This window comes from Thermobia domestica, chromosome 10 (genome assembly GCF_964235325.1).
Source record: "Thermobia domestica chromosome 10, izTheDome1.hap1.1, whole genome shotgun sequence".
Taxonomy (NCBI): Eukaryota; Metazoa; Arthropoda; class Insecta; order Zygentoma; family Lepismatidae; genus Thermobia; species Thermobia domestica.
Window position 1 is genome coordinate 96,266,983 of NC_137463.1, and position 22,815 is coordinate 96,289,797.

The following is a 22,815-nucleotide window of genomic DNA, read 5'->3' on the forward strand; positions in this document are numbered from 1 at the left end:
CATTTTCCTATGACCACTGCTACCAATTCATCTAATTTCCCACGTGTTGAATTGAAGCGTGTTGATTAACCAACACTTCGGAAGCTGAAGAGTTTGATCTTCCTAATTCTTTTCGTGTGTGTGTAACTGTAGAACTATCCGACCAAACCGATATGAATGTTGCCTCCGGTTCCATTCCGGAATACGGGGGTGTCTGTTCATTATAATTTTCGTAGTGATCCACAGAAATTCATGAAGCTGTCTTGCATTGTCTTGCCACTTTCAACCCGCACCCCCACTGCTAGAATCTTCAATAGTTTCGCAGTCTGCGAAGCTTGTGTCCGATGGTTTAACTATTCGAAGGGCCAAAGCTGGGAAAACTTCTGTCTCTCAATAATCGAACAGTGATAATTAGTGTGTGGTATCGGGTTAACTCACTAAATGGCTACTGTTCAACTACTAGTGTGCCTTCTCATCAGTCCTTGAGAGTAACCCCACAAAGATCACCAACATTTTGAGCTTTTTCTCTTTTATCTGTGACTGTGCTGCTCTGTCGAGTTTAATCGCTTTCGTCCTCGTATTGAGCGAAATCCATTAAATTTCAGTAGTGTTAATACTGAGCATATAATGTTCCCCTTCACGATCCTTGAATTGAACTGCCGTGCGTGAATAGTCGACTATTGCTCCAGAGATTTCTCTTTTTATTTCACGATATGTTGCTTAACATCTCCTGTGATATTTAGTTTGCATTATTAGAGCTGTTTAATTGTATCTGGTTGGAAGAAACTTCCATACATTGATGGCGTGATGCTCTGCTCCATCCAGTCTTGAAACCAAAACTGCAATGAACTCTACCAATTGCAAACCCATTGTTTCTCAAGTTGAAGCTGTAAGCTCTTTAAGTGCATGGTGAACAAGAATGTAGTGTGATATTTGGAATCTACATTTCTTTTGGAGCAACTTTCAATGTGAATCTCGATTTTCCAGGTTCATTACAATCTTTGTCATCTCGAAAGCCGAATTCAAGAAGCTTTCTTCCATCGTCAGCTTACTATTGTTACATTCTTTGATTTAGAGAAGGTTTATAACCTTGGTGTTACGGTATATTAAAATAGCTAATGATTGAGGACTCCGTGATCATTCCTTCGAAGTTTTAGCTAATTTTCTTAACGAACGATATTTTAGAATGTGTAGATTCTAGTCTCTTCGAGCGATTTTTACAAGAAAAACGGTATCCCTCAAGGTAGTATTCTTAGTGTTACACTGCTTCGTGTTGTTCACAGTGTTCTGTTGCAGATCGAGGCTTCTATCTATGGTCTCTCAATGTTTCCAGTCTTATTTGTGGTCGCTTCCAATACCTTCACGGTATTACTCAACAGCTTCAACTAGCATTACTGTCTTGTTCGTTGATCGAATGAGAAACAAGCTTTCGGTTTTCTCTTGAGAAAACTCAGTGTGTACGTAATTTTTGGCGCTTACGAACTTGCCGTCTTGATCCGGACATATCTTGGTGACGTTTGTGTCTCATTTGTTGATACGGTTCTAGTTTTGGGTTTGATGTTTAGTCGCCGTTTAACGTGGTTTCACACACATTCGTCATCTTATGTATTTTTGTCTCCGACCTCCAAATTTGCTGCGTATACTTCCCTACCACCCTACAGTACTTATCGCATTGTTCTATCACAATTTTATCGTAGTTTAATGTGGTCCAAATTACACTACTGTTATATTGCATATTGATATTCTCGTTCCTTAACAGCTTTATACTTTGTCACCCGGGTATTAAATTAGCTACTGGTGCGTTTGGCACTAATGGTGTTGCTAGCTTTTATGTTGAAGCAAACGAACCACCATTAGCCTGTCATCGTGAGAGATTTCTCCAAAATTATACAGCCCATATTATTATATTAGTGGCCACCCCTGCAACATTTTCCCTAAGAGTCAAATCTACGACCGTCCTTACGGGTCTCGTGGACAGTTTTGTGTGGCCATCTCTTTGTTTTCTGAAGTTAACGCCTTTCCTCCATAATTCTTGTCTCCATAGGCTTGACTGTTAGCTGACTTCACACGCCTAACAGCACACAAGCAGGAGTTTTGAGCATTGCTAGAAGAGTAACTCAGTTTTTATGCTTTTTTATACAGATAGTTCCGAGGATGAGAATTCAGTTGGCTGTGCCCTCGTTACGGACGAGAATAACTCAGAAGCTCGTCTGCATCGCCTGTGTTCAGTATTCACTGCTAATCTAACTGCTTGTAAGCTTGCACTCGACCACGCACTTAAGCTTTAGCTACGTCGTGTGTTGCACTGATCCGCAAAGCTCTGTTAGTAGCCTGCAGTAAACTCCCCTCCGTGCAACACATTCTTGTGAGAAATGCAGCCAACGCAACAGAGTTGTATCGTTGTCTGCTAGACGCCGGGACGTGTCGGCACTTGGAGAAACGAACATGCTGATACAGCAGCCAAGGATGCCGCGTTAGTTGATGTATTGTAACTCTTTTTCTTATGTTCCAATCTCTGTTAGCTATTTCATCCAATGAATACGCTTTCACTTGCAAACTGATTGAAACCAGGCTAATCAGAATAGATTTCATTTTTCAAAACATATTTTAGGTAATTATGATGCGCCGTCGCGTATAAGTCGCCAAGATGTGATTTTGGGGTGCTTCGGTATCGGGCGCATTCGTCTCACGTATTCGTATTCATGCGTGACATCAATTATCCATATTGTGAAGACTCCATTGTCCCACTGAGCATTTGGCACATTATTGTACAATGTTCGCAGTACTTACTGTGAGAGCGTTTACGACTGCCTAATAATGTTACTGTTTTTGGTTAACAATGTATCTCTTTTATTCACGATTGAAATAGTTAACGTTCTCTAATGCCTTTCATGTTGTGCCACCTTTTATAAAGACGCGTGTATTAGCTATTGGTCTTTCGTGATTGAATCTAATAGCCTCGGAGTTGATGCCTCCATTAATCTCCCTGTCAATCACTAGTGGCCAATAAAATCCTGCAGCATGTGTATAGTAATCCAAGAACTAATAGAATATAGAAAATTATGCAAAGTAATTGTAACATTATTTTTAGATTTTCATAATGTTATGAGAAACGCGAAGAAATTAATACTGTTGATGAATACTTGTAGGCTGATACCTTTTAATATTGACGAAGACGTAGAAAAAAATATCTGTAGACTGACAAGGAATGGACATTCCAACATAGTTACGAGGCACATAGTGTACAGATACGTGCATATCATAATTAAATAGATATCTTTAATAAACTTTTCCCTCTGTTGAACTGTACCAAGTTGATTCAGAAATCAGAAGAAGTAGAGAGAAGAATCAGAAGAATGTCTTGTTGATTAACTTTGAGCTTGAAGTGAAGTCTTAATTCATTAAGTCATGGAAATAATGAGTTCCGTGATTTTGGCCTGGAGGATTTTTGACATTGTTCACGCAAACCTTCGAGAAGTACTTCACGGGAAGCGGGTTTTTGAGGATGCCATCTGATCAGTTGGGTTCATATATGCGGACTGAATGACTCATGGCAGTTTTTGGGTGCCATTTTGTATCTCACGTTTTTTTTTTTTGTTTTTTTTCAATATGGCAGAGGCGCCATTTTTGATAAACAGAGTTGCTGTAGAAGAAACCCATTAGAAAATGTCGTAGCAGACCCATTTGCATGAAAATGTCGGTGTTACTAACGCTGTTGAACGTGCCAACACATTCCAGCAACTCGGAACATCCAGACCACGTTTTAATGTTGGTTGTGAGTAGTTTAAATAAGATTCTTGAATGGTTTTCTTCAGACCCGTGTGCGTTCGCTGGATGAAAATTGGAAAAGTATGATCTCATCACAGAAAACTACCTGACACTGCAAGTTAGCATTGTATTTATTGCCCACTGTTTTCGCCTGCAATATTGGCTATACTAATCAAGAGTTTAAGTTTCGCAGTTCTCTCATGATAGATTAGTTGATGCAGATATGACAGCTGTAATCCGATTCACTCTCAGGTGTTCTACCACGTCTGCAGTCTTCCACTTGAGATTTTATTCCATACATATTTTGTAGCTCAACTGCCATTGCGTTTAGCGTGGTGGGCCAGAACGTGGTCTCGCACTTTCCTTTTGATGTCTTTTAAACTGGACAGTAACCCGATTGATGATGGACTACGGAATCTGAAGTTTTTAGAAAATTTGACGTGCACCAAGGTTGCATTCTCCAACTATCCAAACAGATTCGAAAACACTCAACTCTTTGGGTCGTGACATCGTTCTTTCTCTTGTGGAATCATCACACTGTCCACACCTGGAATAACAAACGGACTACGATCATTAATGACCTTAAAATCATTAATTTCACTATATTGCAAGGTATCTGTTTACTTATGATATATGTCTGTATTGTTGAGCTCGGTTATATGGTTAGTCAGTAATAGGGTTATCTTCCTGTGTGTGTTGCTTGTTCCTCGAGCATCAGCGAATAAGATCATCTGTGGAAGTTTTGAGGAGCAATCCAGTACCGTATGAGTATTTTGTTTGGAAATGAGTATATACAAATCACAGTCTTTTCCCCAGTTTGTTGAGCCTCGAGGAATATGCGATCAACACAGTAAGCTGACCGTCTGCTTAGTACATTGATAAAATATCCACACATAGCTCTCTTTCATCTCGAACTTGCGTGTATTTGTCTTCTTGCAAGTATACAAACTGGTGCCGTGTGAAAACTATTATCATTCCGTATAAGAAGTCCATGTAATGCTAAAATTGTGAATATAATTTTTTCTTTCTTTCAGGCTAGGTACTGGTTGCTAGGAAAGCGATGCAAATCAAATATCCTTAACAACATTCCGCAGGGAGTCATCAGCTCCTGTAATTCAATTGTAACTCAGAGGAACTTTGAGGAACATAGTAAAGACCATCATGTGAATTGCGGAACCTAATTTGAAACAGGGAGTACTCAGTCTTGTCCCCCGAGTGCCAAAGTTTTGGCAGTAATTGATTTTTTAATTAGAGTTCTTGATATTATGTACGTAAATGATATTTCTGTATTAAAAAAAGAAACTTTTTTAAAGACTGACAGTTGTATGAACATCTTTTCGTCATATTTCATCCAGCATTAACAACATACAAAGACACACATATATATAGATACATCAAGAAAGTTTGGATGTCAACTTATGTCCAGGAGACTGATATCCCAAAACTCAACATTCCAATAGAGTGATTCAGAAGGCAGAATTGTCTTCCTGATTCCGAAAATTCGCCGATTCTGATACGTCAAATGTAATTCGGAACACTGAAGTGCAATCGTTACTTGCACTCGAAGCATTATCTATGCATAGTTACGTTTCAATGGAAATTACTGTACTTGCTTTCATATCATAAGCATATGGTATATTAATTACTAACATGGTTATTTTGTTTGTGTATTTACGGCGTAAGAACGTAAATTCAATTCCAAGTCGTTCTTTGTACTGTCATTTTCTGGTAACACTTTTGGAACCGGAGAATGTATTTGTTTTCTGTTTAAACTTCATACTGATATCTTTGCTACTTAGTCCTGTTTCGCAGAGATATACATGATGTAGAAAGTATGAACTGCCACAGTCGTATCAGAATAAGAAGAAAAGCAGATATACTTTTGATCATATACAAAACTATTGTACTAAGATATATATTTTTGGAATCAGAAAGATTGCCTTGTTTTCTGAATCATTTTGTACATTTTGAAAACAGCCTTTGTAAGTGCTAGTGAGAGAGTGAAGTTACTTATATATATATAGATATATATAGTAATTTTTAAAATCTAGTTATTTTTTATTGTTTTTGATGTGATGTTTCACAGAAAACCCTGTTTCACTAACAAACAAAAAGAATCCGGTCACTTTTGATGGTTGTGCGGAAAGGGTACTTGATTTGCAGCCTCGGACGTCCTACTTATATAAAAATCTGCGGTGCAGACAGTTTCTTTGATCATCGGCCTTATGTTGGCCATGCTAAGTGATTTGTATATATATTATATATTTTTTCTTACTTTACCTGAGGCATTATTTGCCTACTGTATATAATTACATATTTACTAGTATGTTGTTTCAGTGACTTTTCTTATAGGCTTATTCGTAGGCCTTATTGTGCAAAAATTACATACGTGAATGCATGGTATGATTTGATGGAAGAGTGAATATTGAATTTTCTTCATTCCTGATACGTGAACGGTGTCGAGGTTTGTCGCTATATATATATATAAATGTATATATATATATATATCTTAAGTTTCCTTTCCAAATGTGAATGGTACTATATGGGAACGAACACTTTTATCAAACACATGAACAACATATCCTTTTTATGCCCAGCGTGGCAGTGCTTGTAATCTATTAGTAAATAAAAATATGACTTCCAAATTTATCATTAAATTTCTAAAAAATTTCATCTTTAAATCTATTGAGTATTACAAACAATATTCTTGATTCTTATTTTTGTAGTACTGTTTTCATTTACTTTTAGTGCTTTATAATTTAAACTTTATTTTCAATAATTTTAGTAAGCAGTTATTTAGTAATTTTAGTAAGTGCTGGTTATTTAAATCGGAAAAAAAAAATAAACAGGATCAATGTGCTCACCTGTAACGGAATCGTGTAATCTTTGCGTTATGGTATGTAGTTAAATAGCTCTCTCACAAAATACATTCCTGTAAAAATGTGACGTTTTGAGTTTTCTGTGGTCATGATTCCCCTAATAGAAACATATATTGAATCAGAACTAATTTAAAGGAACCAAAATCCGAGGTGCTAAGAGCAGTTTCATGTTGGTGTATGATTTTCGCATGAAATATATGCAAAAGATACATAAAAAGATTGTTTTGAATACTAATACAGAACTTGAGAGAGAGATTTTCATTGAGATTGTATTATGTGAGATTTCTGGAAGATTTAAAGCAATTGAAAAGAAGTGTTTGACGATGCAACCTTCATACACGTTCAGCAACACTTTATCTTTTTATTTTCTGAAATTCTATCTTCTTCGAAACGCTCTTAGCAACTAGGGAATTTCAGGAACTCTAAAACATATAAAAGCAACTCCTATATTCAAATATTGTAAACCTGAAGAAGCATCTGTTGATTGCATAGATTGTAGCGATGAAGGCTTGAATTAAAGTACAGAATAATTGAGTACTGTTAAGTACCCTATGAAGACACGAGTGCCAAAGTGTAAAGGATATCTGGGCCTGTCTAGTAGCTTCTCTAGGCTTTAAATGTTTTCTGATCAACATATAATTTCACAATGAGTATAATATTTAGTATAAGTACGTAAAACCTATAATATGTTGTCCTGCTATAATAAAGAGTTTCAGTAGAAAAGTTACAGTGGTTTAGCTACATAATAGTGATCCTGTTCATAAGTGTAAATTAAAAATAAAAATAAAAATAAAAAATGTAATGTTGTCTCTCTTATTTGGATGTTAGTTTACAGATATAAATAATTTCTTTCTTTCTTGTGTTGTTAATTTGATACGTAATTGCACGCAATACATCGAGAAGAATTTGGTGCGTCTTTTTCATATTCGCAATAATAATAAGTTTTAAGAAGCTTTAGTATGAGATACGGGTATTTGTCTCGGAAGGAATGTTCATGCAACATTAACTTAAAATATTAATTTGCCATAGTTACGGAAATTAACAACAATGAAAAATTTAATTATAAAACGGAACACAATTTAGTTCAATATATAATCATTCATTGAAGAAAATTGCAGCATTGAAGGCATTAGTGTCAGTGATACAAATATGTAATACTATGCAGAATTAACTAATAATGACACTGTCCATTAGCAAAAGTAGCATTGAGTTTGGAAAAATAGAATGAGTTTTTGTTGAGTTGGACTCTATAAAATCCAACAAATCAAATTCTGCATTTAGGTGTAATTTATAAGATTAATACTGATCTTTGATGTAATGATTCTCTTTGGTTTTTAAATAGATGTAATTACTGCTCTCTGATGAATGTATTAATTTAATAATAATTTAAAAACTGCTTTTTAAGTCTTTAATTTAACTATTTTTAGTTGTTAATGATATTTTTCACCAGTTAATGTATAATACATAATATGCAAACTTATCAGAGGTGCCTGATGTTTTCACACGAATATCTGTGTGATTGTGTATATGCTATAATTATTATTGAGAATGTTATTTGCGTGAGTGAGTGCTAATATTTAAAAATATATATATGTCAGAGTGCCTTTATAATATGTTATAAAGTTATTGTTTTAGAATGAAATATTTTTATGTGTTTTCCGGAATCTTTGTGTTTGATGACTTCCTTTTGATTTATTCTTTGCGTGTGTAATTCATACTCATTGCATAAATATATATTTCTGATAAGCTAAATGTTATCTCTGAAAATAAAATTTACCATTACCAATATTAGGTCTTTGCATTGTATTCCTCAGAAATGAGTTCTCATTGGAAGAGAGCTACATGCCACAAACTTCCAGAAATTTAATTTTAGTTCTTGCTAGTTGCTTTCACCAGTTCGCATATTTGTATTATAAATTTGGGTCTTATTTTAGACAACAGCAAAAAGCAAACTACACCAAGAAGCCATTTCTATTTTCTTCCGTGGAAAAACTTGTGATATTAGCCTCAGTAATTGGTGGTAGTGATTGACATACTACTGAGGCTCATACAAAAAATACGTGTAAGAAAAGTCGTAGTTTTTTCGGTTACTTCAGATGATCACCCAAATATGGGAAACATTTTGTTTATGATAAAAAAAAATGATCATGTTTTCTGTAGTTGTATATTGTTCGCTACAAATTAATGAACGTCGCATAAGTAATTTCTGCAAATTGACCAATCAGTGAGTCTAAAGGGTAACGAAGCTTGGATAATGCAGAGGCAAAATTGTTCGTAGTATATAAACTCTTAATTACGTTGTGTGTATATATAATTTTAGCTGAGAAACTATAGACAAATGTAAGCAGAAGCTAACATTTGCTTACATTACTTTGTGCCATATTACTATCTGGTAAATAACAAACGAAAATTGGTAAGTCTCTTACGTTGGAATGTCTTGTTTGTCAGGATTTCTGTCTCACAGTGAATATCGTACTGGATCTTGGAACTACTAGTTAAATATGCAGTGTATTGCCTATAACGTGTCAGTGATCATTATTCGTTAAGGATATATGGATCTCAAAGTACATGTACACATTATACAGAAGTATGTAGTACGTTAGAGACTTGAACCATGTATTGCCCTTATCAAGAATTATATCCTGGATTACGTGCACAGAAAGTAGCGAGTCCAAAACAATTTGCCCAAAAACAGTAGTAGATTTGAAGAGAAAGAAACTAGACAGGGTTAAATACGTTATTGTGCGTATGGATATACATACAATGCTATCAAATCTTGAGTTAGGATCTCCAATCTTCAAAAATTTACTTTTCGATTTAGGAATAGACATAATCGTGAACATCAAACAATTATGCAGTTTCTAAATATCTTGCTCGATGGGTCGGTTAATTGTAATCTCATCAATTGTGAGCTTGTGTCTAGTTTATGTCTGTAATCCTGGCATTTGTAAGGTCTTCCAAACGTCACCAAGTCATTGGCAAGGGTAATACCTGAAAAATATTCGTTCTATGCAGGAGATATCAATAATCGCCAGAGATATCAATATCAAGGTATCATAATTCGCCAGAGACAGAGGCTTAGTAGAAAACAGATTGTGTTGTGTATCTTGTATTCTTACAATGAGAATGACAACTAATTAATCCTAAAGAAAAGAAGCATCTGGTAGTTACATATATGTTTTAGTTAAAAATATGATTATTTAAAAGAAATGCATGTTTAATTTTGTTTTCGAAAGCTATAAATGTATAAATGGCATATTGTACAGGCGCTCTGAATAATGCATTTTAGTGTGGTTTGTTATAGCTTATATAGTATTTTTTAAATGATGCTTGATGCAAGTAGTTGATAAAACGAGTGTTGAGAATCAGATATAGAGTTAGATTAACTTGGAAGTCTTTGCGATGTTTGTACGTTTGTGTGGATGTGTGCTTATATATAGACATTTACTTCTGAATTCCATAAAAGAATTAGTACTTCAGATCTTTTGTTTGGTGAACATAGTTTCATAAATTAAAGCATCATGATTTTGATTTAAGAATCAGGAATTTGAGTTCTTTAAAATGGAATATTTAATAACGTAAATATTTATACAGTCGACTTCGAAAATTTGAATTTTTACTCCCCTATCCATTTTAAGGTAAGTAGAAGCATTTAGTTTGTGATACATTTGACAGTAAGATTCGGTTTTTCGTTAAAGAAAAACCAGTTCTAAGCAGTAGTTTCAGTGTGATATCAGAGCTTGTGTATTAGTAGCAGTGAAATGATCTAGGAAAAAAATAAGAAAGAAAGAGAAAAATTCCTATGTGGATTTACAGATCAATTCAAATAATGTAATGATGTAAATTATCTTAATACACTGAAGAGAAAGCTACTGATTCATAATGTTCTTGCATTCAGAGTATGAACCCTTAATAACCATAAAACTGCAGCTTCGTAAAAGTGATTATTCTTAAATAAATCAGAACTGAACCAAAAAGTTCAATTATGATTCGGGCCTTAATTGTATGGATTTGTATAGAACAGCGTTATTCGTTCAAAATACTTGAGCCCAATGAGTAAGAAACCCTGCACATTCCGAACCAACTGAAAAAAAAAAAACTTTTAAGTTATAGTGGATTCGGCAACAAGAGTATACAATATATATTCATTATTTTGATAAGATAATACTGTTGTTAACTACTGTATTATGTGTCATGTGACTCTGTACGTCATAACGTTTCTTGAAGTATATTGTTTGGAATGTTGATGTATCATGTTTCATTGATATGCATAAAGTATGGAATGCTTTACTTGTAATTTTTGTGTTTCGGATCATTTGGTGAAAATATTTCTTGAATGCGCTTCAAGAAACAAATCAAATAATATAGTTATGTGTTTATAATAAAAAATAGCTAAGTTAAACTGATAAAGCTTCAGCAAAACAACAGTTCCTGGTACGTATAAATAGATTAAAGTTGGCAGTGTGCTTTCTGTATTCATTGGAATAATCATCTGGTAATCTTACAAATTTTGGAGGAATGCCAACATTCACTCTTGTAGTCCTAATTTTTGTAAATAAACAGCATACCTGATTCACTTTTTTATATATATATATTCGCTTCAGTTGTATGATAATTTTTATGATTCGACGTAAATTTATGATCTCGATTAATTTCTTCATTTTTTTTAATTCTAAAGAATTCTATAAATTATCTCATGGAATATAGAAGAAAATGATGCTAAAGTTTGTATAAAAATAAACTTTTTGTGTATTATGATGTAATATATGTTTCATCATGCGTAGTGTTGTGTGAATTTGTATATACATAGAAAGTGTGTGAGGTTTTTCTTAAAACAGAGCGAAATAAATGATTTCATGTTATTTTTGCTTTTTTCCTCATTTTCTACATTCCTAAAAAAATGGACAGGAAAGATACATGTAGTTCAAATCTTCATGGTAGGAAGAGGAGGAGGCGAAGAGATAGAACTTGGTGCAAAGAATACAAGCATTTTGACCAATCATATTTTCACCAATCATGCATATAATAGAAGTAGTCCTTCCTCTACTAATAGATGATACTTCTGGTTTGGGAGACCTGGGTTCGATTCCCGGCGGGAGCTCATGTGGTTCGGATTCCACGTTAATCAGTAGGTCCACGTCTCATATAGCCTCGCTGCTGAAAGGGACGCTAAACTAAAATCAACTCAATACTTTTGGTTCCCAGTGGGAATTCGGTATTGGAACAAGCTATAATTTAGTGCTTGTCAAAGGAGAGGTGCCCAGCTGTGAACATTTATATGTAAGTGTCTCTGCCGTAATATGTATGTGATGAGGCCGCAGTTGATGTAAGTAATGTTAGGGATAGGTGAAGATGTTCTAAGGCATGAAAAAGTAACACTAAGACCTTTTCTACAATATCCATTTATACCTCTACAAGACATACTACTTTCAAAATGATGGATACCGCGTAACATCCAGTCTGCAGCTCCAACTTCACTTCTCTCTCTCTTTCTTTTTAAGGTTTTTGGTAAATCGGTAGCCAAGTTAAATTGAACGCGATAAAAATTATGATATTTTGGAAATATTTTACTGTGTACTTCAGCAATTCAGGTAGGTAACTTGTCAGACTTGTAATTTCTGTCTTGTGAAATCACACATCTATACTATAGTAGCTATAGACAACAGAGTTTAGAATATTGGTAGTGTGCTCATTCCTTTATCTGAAAATCTGCGGTTTCCTACATTTTTAAATTAACCAATATAATTTTCCATGTTTATGCATGGTTTCCCCATTCTAGGAAGCATAATATTCTTCATCAAATATTTCATGTATATTTTGTTCCATATTCATTGGTTCAATTAGTGTTCTTCGAAGGAATGCGATCATAAAAAGTTCGGTCAACCAAGCATCTCTTGCATTTCCTGCACTGCTGGTGTGACTGCGAAATCATCGTGCTCATTTATTGATTGTCAGCGAGGACGTACTCATTTAGTGCAATCTTTTGTGATGCACCCTGCGACTGTGTGTTCCTTTTAAGTTTTGTGACGATGTATGATCAAATTTACTGAGATTATAAGGAGATTTATCAGAGGTGAACTACAGAAAAAGGGCCTAAACATATGTTAGCAGTAATCATTCAAAATTAAGTAAAATCAAAATATAGGATTCCAAAAAATTAAATAAAAATTCATTAATATTTTACAATCTTAGATTCCATTTCATTCTAGATTAGTAAAACTGAAATTCCATTTCATTCTAAATTCGTTCCAAGCAAGTCTATATTTACAATAGTAAGAAGAAACAGAGTTTATATACAGCGCAGATTACAAGATCAATCAGTAAGTGAAATAAACATGCAAGTTCTGGAAGCAACAAAAATAAATGACGTGCCGAATATAATTGGTTTTACAACTGATAAGATTAATATTCCTCATCATGTAACTCTCAAACAAATAGTAAATATATTTTGTGTACAGTTGCACCACTTCACTGATGGTACGAAGTTCGTATCCCGTCTTCGATACTTTTATTTCAAAACATCAGTTTGCTGTTCACCTTGAAAGATATATATATTTTATTTTTTTTAACGCTAAATTCAGACATAAAATGATGGAAATTATAGATATCCGTTTTCGCTTTCTGGTACGTCCCTATGCTTAATATGTGCATATATATCTATATAGTGTGATATTTTGTGTTTTGTTTATGTATGTACTTGTGCGTAGGTTAAGTTAGGGTAAGAATGTAATGTTGATGTGTGCAAATTTAATGAATGTTGTGATAGCAGTTGAGTATTCCTGCTTGAGTAATTTGTAATGCATAATTTATGACAAAATAAGTAATATAGCACACACAAAATCTGAAGGGGCAGGATGTTTAATTCCCTGCAGTATAGAAAATATAAACCTGAATGCTGTGATTCATAATGATTCTAATAAGTAACCGGGACGATGTAGTAACAATTTGGATTTTTAAGATTTGAAAGCGAACTTTTATAAAAATGATTTTTTTTTTTTATTTTGTGGTAAAGAACATGTAGTAATGTTCAATATAGTAAATGTAATACAGATAGAGAAGGTGAGCATACTGTGCAGCTGAACAAAAGAAATTTAGCATAACTGTACACATTACATTTTTTTTTATAATTTTTATTTTATTTAAAAATTTCTCGAGATACCGATTAAATGGATAAAATTTGAAACCTAATATTTTCATTTCAAATAAATACAGAGAAAACCCAGTAGTTTAGGGAACCTAGGTACGTTCAAATGGTACAAGGGTAGATTCAGTAACAATGGTCTGTAATGATTATAGTGAAAAGATCAACTGAAAGTGAAACGGTACAGATAGTGTTTGAGGGGAACCCAAAAGTAGACATAACAACCTTTTCAAAATTTATTTATTTTTTCTTTCGGTCGTTGCGCAGAATCAAAGAAATTTTTCACACATTACCCCGTTCGAGTTCAGCGTTCTCACATGATAGTGGAGTGCACGAATGTTTTGTGGGTTGCCAGGCGCACTTCTGTGGGGACCCAAACAGGTCTGTGACTGGTTAAACTTGCAATGCATTTGGGCACACTTCAATCAAGGGAAGGTGAACGTCATACAATACACAAGTCAGATGCGTAATTACATTTTCTTTTATTTATTTATTTCTGGGTAGATACAATTTTTTTTCAGCCGAGATTTATTTATTATTTTTATTTATTTATTTATTTACTATTTGTTTGAGAGTTACAAAAATGGCGCCTTTTCAGCCAGGATTATGTTTGGTTTTGGAACTGTCAAGCTTTATTTGTACCGGAAGACATCAATGTAATGCAAGCCTTAAAAGAATGAACATGTTAGTAAAATAGTTTTGTGTAGAAATAAATCTTAACTAATTTACGAATAACAGTGTACTAATCGAAACTATAGATTAAGGTTAATGTAAAAAAAAAAAAAAAAAAAAAAAGTCTGAAAGCATAGTTACTTTCCTTTTCTCGAGAGTAATGTGGTTACATGTGAGTGCTTGGAAGGTAGTCTCTGGGAAACAATGTGAAATAGAAAAAGAATAATGGCAAGTCAGAAGTCTAGCACAGAAACTCATGAAGTGGAAGAATATATGTGCTGCCAAGAGCAAATGGAAGGATATAGTGTATTTTGCGATGGTTGTCGCTTGTGGATACATGCAAAATGTTATGATCTTTCCGCTGAGGAAGTTGCAAAATTGGATAAAAGCACAGACCCTTGGTTGTGTAAGAATTGTGAGTTAAATAAGATTTCACGTGTCAATCTTCCTGAGTCTTCGGACAATTGTGATGATAACGATGGTCGCACGAACGAAACTCCCTCAATTAGTGCGCGCGAAAATACCGGTGTAGATCAGGTACCGAATGAGACAGGGTCTTCAGTCAATATGACTGCCATGTTAGAACAATTTGCACAAATGTTGAGTACAAATTTAGACAGAAAAATCGAACAAATTAATGAAAATGTAAATGAAAACTTTGCTAAGATGAATGATAATTTTAATGAAAAATTTGAAAGGTTCAAAATTGAGATAATCTGTTTCTGAAAAAGTAGAATCTGTGAGTAGGGACGTTGAGGAAATTAGAACGGAAGTTAAGGACCTTCAGTCCACATTCAGTAATTTTCAAGGACAGGTGAACAACAAAGTCACGGAAATAGAGAAAGAGTTGACATTGTCGGAAGACACTTTGAATCGTAGATGCGATACTCTTGCGAAAGAGTTATCACATCTGGAATCAAAGCAAAAAGATTGCTTTCGCTTACTTGATGTGAAGGTGCAGACTTTAACTAACCGCGTCAATCGTGTTGAAGTTAGTTCACGTAAACGGTCGCTCAAGCGTGTGTATACTGGTTCCGCTGGATCGGATACGTCAGATTCCGATATCCAGGTGGAAGTTCCGGTTTCTTCTACTGGAGAAACGAGCGGTCACCACGATGACGGTGTCTGTCTGCCATTCAACGGCCAGTGATACTGTAAATATGGGTTCAATAATTAAAACAGGTCAATTGACATCGATTGATGGGAGTACGGTACGGATCAATGAAAGAATTGGTGGAATACCGACTGTTGTAGGAATTTCTGGTTTAACTGTGTCCAATTCTGTTAGTAATGCTTCGCAAGGTTGTTGTAGGCTAAGTCATTCGCCTCTTATGTCTAGCCAGGTTGTTTCCAATCCGGTTTCCATGAACGTTGGAATTCCGGAGGGTGTCTACAATCATACGGTTTCCTCTGCGCCAGAAACATATCATTTAGGACAAAATTGTGTAACTATACCCTTTTCGGAACAAAATTCGCAACGGGCAAAGAGTACCGTACTTGGTTGTAACACTCTTCCGAACGCCAACTATCGCAATGAAACTTTAATAGGTAATAGACCATTAAACTTTAATTTATCCGAGATAAGAAATTTACCAATTTTTGCGGGTGAGTATGGTTTAGCTGGATCCTTTCTAGACCTTGAACGGACTTTTGAGTTGTTAGCCGTTTCAGAGCGTAGTAAATTATTACTATTACCACAGTGCCTTACGGCCCGAGCAAAAGCGTGGTATCGAACGATAGTAGACAAAATTCAGTGTTATTCGGACTTTGTACAACTTTTCAAAGAAAATTTCTTGTCGAGCAAGATGGAAAGAATTCAGAAAAAGTTTATCCAAGGCATGCGATATGATAAGAACAAATATCAAAGGTTCACTGATTTTGCTTGGAAAATAATTGATGAATATTATACAGCCATTCAAAATCCCGATGAGGCAAAACTGTTGGAAATTCTACTCGACTGTCTACCAGCCAATGAATCGAAGCTTCTGAGAGCAGTGGAACCGAAAACTATACATCAGCTGATCCTGAAACTAACCGAAATTGAAGGTTATCCCGAGAACTCAGAGTCTGTCATTGAACGGAAGTGGAAAAGACCATACGTGCGTCAAGTAAAGATTGCCAAGAAGTCAGAGAAGAACCTGAAACAGACGAAGGATTCCTCGTCCCAAACGGAAGAGGAAAACAAGAAACAAAATCCGTCGAATGATTCACAGAGTACTTCGAGTACTGGTAATAGAGGAAGAAGAGCCTCCTTCAGATCGAACAGTTGGCGAAATAGGAATTATCAAAATTGGAATTCGCAGGGAAGAGGCAACGGAAGACCACGCTTCACACCGTATATCGGGGAGCAAGGACAGATGTATCGATATGGTGCAAGCCCACAGTTTAACAACCTGAGTACATCTCAGCCGTACATGACAGGTGCAGGAACTTCTGGTGGAACGCCGACCTATCCGATGTACGCGTCAGGTGTTCCTCCTGGAGGTGGAGCAGTACCCAACACTGCGCCTCCCCAGGCGGTGCACATGGCTACGGCAGCGGGTTCGTTTCCGTCTTATCAGCAGTTCGTGTCAACCACAGTGAGTTCGGAACAAAATGCGAATGGAACGGGAAATGCATATCGCAGTTCACAGTAGGGGAGATTGCGAACTGCGAGATGGATTCCCTGTCTCCCCAAAACAAAGTAGAGAAAATTTCGGAAATTCAAGTTTGGCATTAAACCCTCTTTTATTGAATGAATATCCTCTAAATTCTAAATTAATAGATTCGGTCAATTCGAAGAAAATGAAACATAACTTGAGCACTCCTCTTTTCTCTGTACATTTTGTAATTGATGAGAGGGAGTATGAGTCCGAAGACGACAAAGGCATTCTTCTCTCTTATCCCTCACCAACTTTAACGTGTTCGGTAGGAGATTTATCTCTTATTTGTGTATTAGATTCAGGGGCAGACGTATGTCTTTTATCAGGCGATGCCTGGAGAAAAATACAAGCTGTCTATCCGTCAGCGAAGCTTCGTCCCAAAACTAACCTAGCACTTAGGGGTTTTGCGGGAGAAGAGACATTCCATGTACAGGGTTTCCAAGTGTTAAATTTTACCATTCAGGGTTATATTTTTGAAGTTCCTCTGTATGTAGTTCAGAAGTTAAAACCCGATTGTATTCTCGGATTTCCTTTCTTCATTAGATACAAGGTGCTTTTAGATTGTAAATCCAAGAAAATTCTTTTGGAAGTAGACTCGTTTAAAACTGTTACGATTTCGATGGATCAGCATAACTGCTGACGTTTCCCCTGATTCTCTATAAGCCAAATAACCCGTACTATATAACGCTGTTACAAGAGCGTAGTATGCAATCCACAGGCAGTCTTGGGAAGTAACGTAACGCAAGTAACGCGTTACTTTTTAAGTAACGTTTCCTAGTAACGCGTTAAATTTTTTCGAAAGTAACTGTAACGGTAACGCGTTACAATTTTTTAAGTAACGTACCTAGTTTGCGTTACTTTTTTTCGCGTTACATTTCGGATGAGTAACTACAATATATGTATTTTTTCGGAAACAAATGTTTCTTTCTTGTAAGTGAATTTCTCAGAATGAAACAATCGAACATGAATTACGTATGTCAGTGACCGACAGTCACCGACATACAGAGAAACAGATACGTTCGTGGTGCCACTTGCTGTTTTTGGAAGATGAGGACAGCCTCAGGGAAATCACGCGTACTGATTGCAAGCACCTGGAAGATTTTGTCGTAAATTTTGACAGCTCCAAATCAATACATTCAGTGAGTGAACTAGGGGTGCAATGATACCGGTAGTCTATTTTACTTTGATTGGTGTTGTTTTTATAAAGATGGAAAACGAAAATATTTTACAGTTCGAACATTTGAAAGAAGACTTTTTTCTTAAGAGCTGAGGATGATGGTGGACAGAATTTAAAAGTGAAGTGTCTGAAGTGCCTCGGCGGAAATATTTATCAACAACTAGGGTACCATAGTTTACGATATACAGTAAGGGGTTAATATGAATAAACTGTTCTGATGAGCAGGCCTACTTTATTACTAGAAAATAGTTTGCTGATGGTATGTAATATTGGAGTTCTTTCAGATCAGTTTGCTTATCCTAGAGTAGAGATGCAAAAAAGCCGGCTTTTTTGAATCGATGGTTTTTTTCACATAAAAAGCCGGCTTTTTGGGGAAAAAAACGAGAATTTTGGAAATTTTGGCTTTTCATTTTCATGATTTTTCTATCTAAATAGCTTTCTTATAGTATATTCTATAGTTAGATAAGAATTCCATGACCTAAATGTGATATTTCGCTCTGAAATTCACCATCAAGATTAATGGAGCACATGTTTTACGAATTAAAGCTAACATGAAGACTGTAGTATTTGAGGGCAATTTTAGAGGCTATTTAACTTTATTTTAACTTTTGAATTATCGACATCCTTTTTCTTCTCTACATCATTTTAGTTTGTTATCCGTGTTTCATTTCTAAGAGCTTTTAGTATTCTAGCTTCTAGCGCAAAAGTTAAACTTGCCCGTTTTTATATTTATCCGTTAAAGTGTACGTTTTTCAATATATCCGTCAAACCGTACTTCCACATTTCTGTTATACTGTAGCTGTGAAGTGATTTAGCAATAATTTTCCGGACACAACCTTGAATACCAATTTATACAAATAATCAGTAGCGGATTTAGAAAAGTACTTTAGGAGGGGTTTTTCTGATTGTTTCGTTTCCTAAAAAGTCCTAATTTTATTTGGGAGGTGCTTGAAGTTTATGAGTACAGGCATAACTAATATTTCGTTTCGTTTATATGTTTAGCAATAATCTTCCGGATACAACCTTAAAAATCATTTTATACTGAGAATCAGTGGCGGATTTAGAAAAGTATTTTGGGAAGGGTTTTTCTTACTAATGTTTAGTTTTTCTAAACATTCGTAATTTTTATTTGACGGGAGCTTAAAGTTTATGAGTAAAGGCATAACTAATAGATATTTCGTTTGTTGCAGACATTCCGTAACTTTGGGGAACGGGCTTCACGTAATCTTCGGAAGCCCCCGTAATCTTCGCAAAACCGTCACTGCTGGTAATTAGTAAGAATAACGATTTAAAAAAAAAATAAGAAAGGAAGTCGGCCAACTCACAGTACACGCACTATTTCTACATTCACAGATGGAATGAAGAAAAGCTTTGTCAGAATGGTCGAATGCTGGTTGAATCCCGGACTTCCCGATAGAAGCGCAAAAGCTAATCACTCAGTCATGTTCGTTGCGCATTTGTATTTAGCTTAACTTAAATATATTCCGTAGTCCTTTTTTTGGGGGGAGGGAAGTTCCGTAATGATATGTTGAATCCCTCTTGTTAAAAATTAAGAAAACTTGAGGATTGGGTAAACCGTGATGGTCGTTATATAAAACTTAACTGTAGAATTTCAAGAATATACAGAACCAAAAGCTCTAGATGTGCAGCCTTTAAGTGTATCATTTCTCTTATGTTTTATTTTAATTTTATTTTGTTTCAAAAAAAGGGTATGGAATATTTTGAAGTAAAAATACTACATACTATTTTGCTAGTTATTTGTGTATTTTTTTAAAAAAAAAGTGTTTACTTTTAGGGTTGGCTGGTTTACACCAATTTTTTTTAAATAACTGGTTTAAACCAAAAAAATAAAAAGAATGAAAAATCCGAATCGCGTGAACTTCATGGTGACGTTTCCAGATATCAAACCACCTGCAATAGTTTTATTTCCCTTTCACCTTTTAATCAAGGTGTCCCATGTTCAATTCTCGGTCGAACCACAACCCTTCTTAAATGCGTAAACCAAGTAGAGGTTCGGATGTCAGTTTAAGCGAAAGTCTCCTTGATAACCTCGGTATTTCGTAAGGATGTTAAGCCTAAACATACGAAACAAACCAAATTGTATATTTCTGCATGCCTAAATGCCTGTTGTTTTATAAAGAAGCCAAGATTGCTTAAATATATTGATAGAAATTGGCAAAATTTATCGATTGCCTACGTAGCTTCCAACATTAGCTTGGATTGGACTTTCAATGATATGTACGTACTAAATTTGTAATTTAATACCTCAGTTTTAGCGTACTGATTATGATACGTTGACCTTTAAATTTTACATGCAAAGCAATAACAGGATTTTTTCCGTTATTGTTTTACATTTAGAGTAATGACGGTATTTTCCCGATGGCTAGGGCGCGAGTTTCTCAATTTAAGAAATTTACTGACCGGACTTCTTTAAGCTTATGGGACCTCTTCCAGCATAACCCCGTTATTGCATAATAACACCAAGGCGAAACAAACTTATTTCTGTCAATATGTAATATAAATACATAAAGCAAAATATCTAAACCCCAAAAAACCTGATTTAAACCAAAAAAGCCTGGTTTAAACTCCCCCCAAAAAACGGGTTTTTGGCATTTTCAAAAACAACCATGGCTCTTGCCAACCCTGCTTACTTTTGTATATAGGAGGTTAAAAAAATCTTATTATATACATTGGTTAATTCTGTGGAATTCATAATGTAAATATGTGAAGAAAAATTGTTTGAAATATCTTTTCGAAATTCATAGTTTATTTTCGAGGTTTTATATTATTATCAGCATCAACCACTAATTAAATGATTTTGTGTGTTATAGAGAAGCGAAACAAAGTCTGCTTTATCAATTTAAAGCAGAATTTTGAAAAAAGCAAAAAAAGCGAAGCAGAAAAAACCGAGTTTTTTTTTAAACCTGGTTTTATTCCGAGCCCTTGTATCTCTATCCTAGAGTCCCGTTGATTATAGAGTTTGAAACTAGCTTTAAAAAGCATGTATCGATTTTAGAGTTACTGGCAAGTTTTGATTCACCCCAGTTCATGTGTTTTCATTTTATTATTTGTAGTGTAATATTTCTCTATATTCTGTATTTTTAATTTTACATAACATTGTTATTACTATATAATTAGTTTAGCAGAATAATAATAGCAACCATTTTTCTAACGCATAAGGATGAGCACGAGTCAAGATAAAACTCGACTCGACTCGAATTCAAGTCGAGTTTCGAGTTGTCAAAGGTAATATTCTCGAGTCAAGTTCCTAGCCGATTCGGTTTTTCGCGTCGAGTTTGGAGTCCAGTCGAGTTTGATAAATGGCTCGTTCGTTTTAACTCGTCTTGAAATCATGGCCTGATTACACTGGAAAGCGAAAGCCATAAGAAATGTAAGCTAAGCAATAATATGGAATACTTTTAGTGTTGCTCACGAGAGGGGACAATGCTCGCATCTCGTCTCGTCTCAATAGCGAGACCACAAGATATTTTTTTATAAGAAGCTCAGCTCCTCTCGGCTCAACTGAAAAGATGGCTGGAGCCGGCTCGCTTGGGTGAACAATCGACTCGAGCTGGCTTGGTTGGGATGAGCCATGTGCTCGGTTCGGCTCAACTGAGCCGAGGGCTCTAGCCGAGTCGGTTGGGTGAGCTGTTGGCTCGGCTCACTTCTCGGTTCGGGTCGATAGTGAATGAGCTGTGAGCCGAGTTGCTCGAGTCGTTGACAATTCTAAACCCGAGCCGAACAGTTTTGAAGATATCTGGCCAGTGCCCTATAACTTTTAACAGTGTTTGGCTCGAGCTCGAATACTCAACCTAAACCTTCAACCCAAATTCAGAATGAACAATGTCCTTGACTCCTAGACTTCACGACTACCGAGGTTGGGATTTCAACTAGTTTTTTTAGTATTCAAATACAAACCGCCTATCTTTCATGTTTATATACAGTGTTGTTATAATAATAATAATAATAATAATAATAATAATAATAATAGTGGTAGTAATAGTAGTACGGAAAATTGAAGTAATTTTTTTTCACATATTTAAAGTTTCGGACCTAAAAGTAACGCGTTACTTTCGAAGCAAAGTAACAGTTACTTTTTTGGGACAAGTAACGCGTTACATTTTAAGAGAAAGTAAAGTAACTTGTAACGCGTTACATTTTTACAAGTAACTTACCCAACACTGTCCACAGGTTGTATAATGCAAAGCAGAGGTACTTAATGTTTCAAATTCTTAATATGCATTTTACAAGCTTTAAATTGTTTCTACATTATTGGCAAAAAACTATGTAAACAAGTTCAAAATTATTTCAAAAAGAGGATATTCAAAATTAAATCCTGTTTTATTTAAAGTACATAAAACTATTTAAATAAACCTGTTTTGGAAGTTGAAAAATTAACGTTACTGTGTATATTATTATTATTATTATTATTATTTGGAGTTTATAATAAATAATTCAGTGGAAAAATCTTTTCATTTCACAAGCAAAACTATATTCGTATTGCTAGGTAAAGATTTGCTGGTGTTTTAATATATTTTCATTAGGAAGCAAAAGCTA

General features: G+C 35.1%; 1 protein-coding gene across 3 annotated transcripts in view; it reads left to right on the forward strand.

The window, feature by feature from the left end:
- The window catches only part of Nct (Nicastrin), a 133,322-nt gene extending 122,317 nt beyond the window's left edge, over positions 1–11,005 (forward strand). For all 3 annotated transcript variants that reach the window (XM_081728290.1, XM_081728291.1, XM_081728292.1), the window contains one exon: positions 4,782–11,005. In XM_081728290.1, coding sequence (XP_081584416.1) covers positions 4,782–4,800 — 19 coding nt within the window. In that variant the 3' untranslated portion in view covers positions 4,801–11,005. The remainder of the gene's footprint in view (positions 1–4,781) is intronic.
- The last annotated feature ends 11,810 nt before the right edge of the window (positions 11,006–22,815 follow it).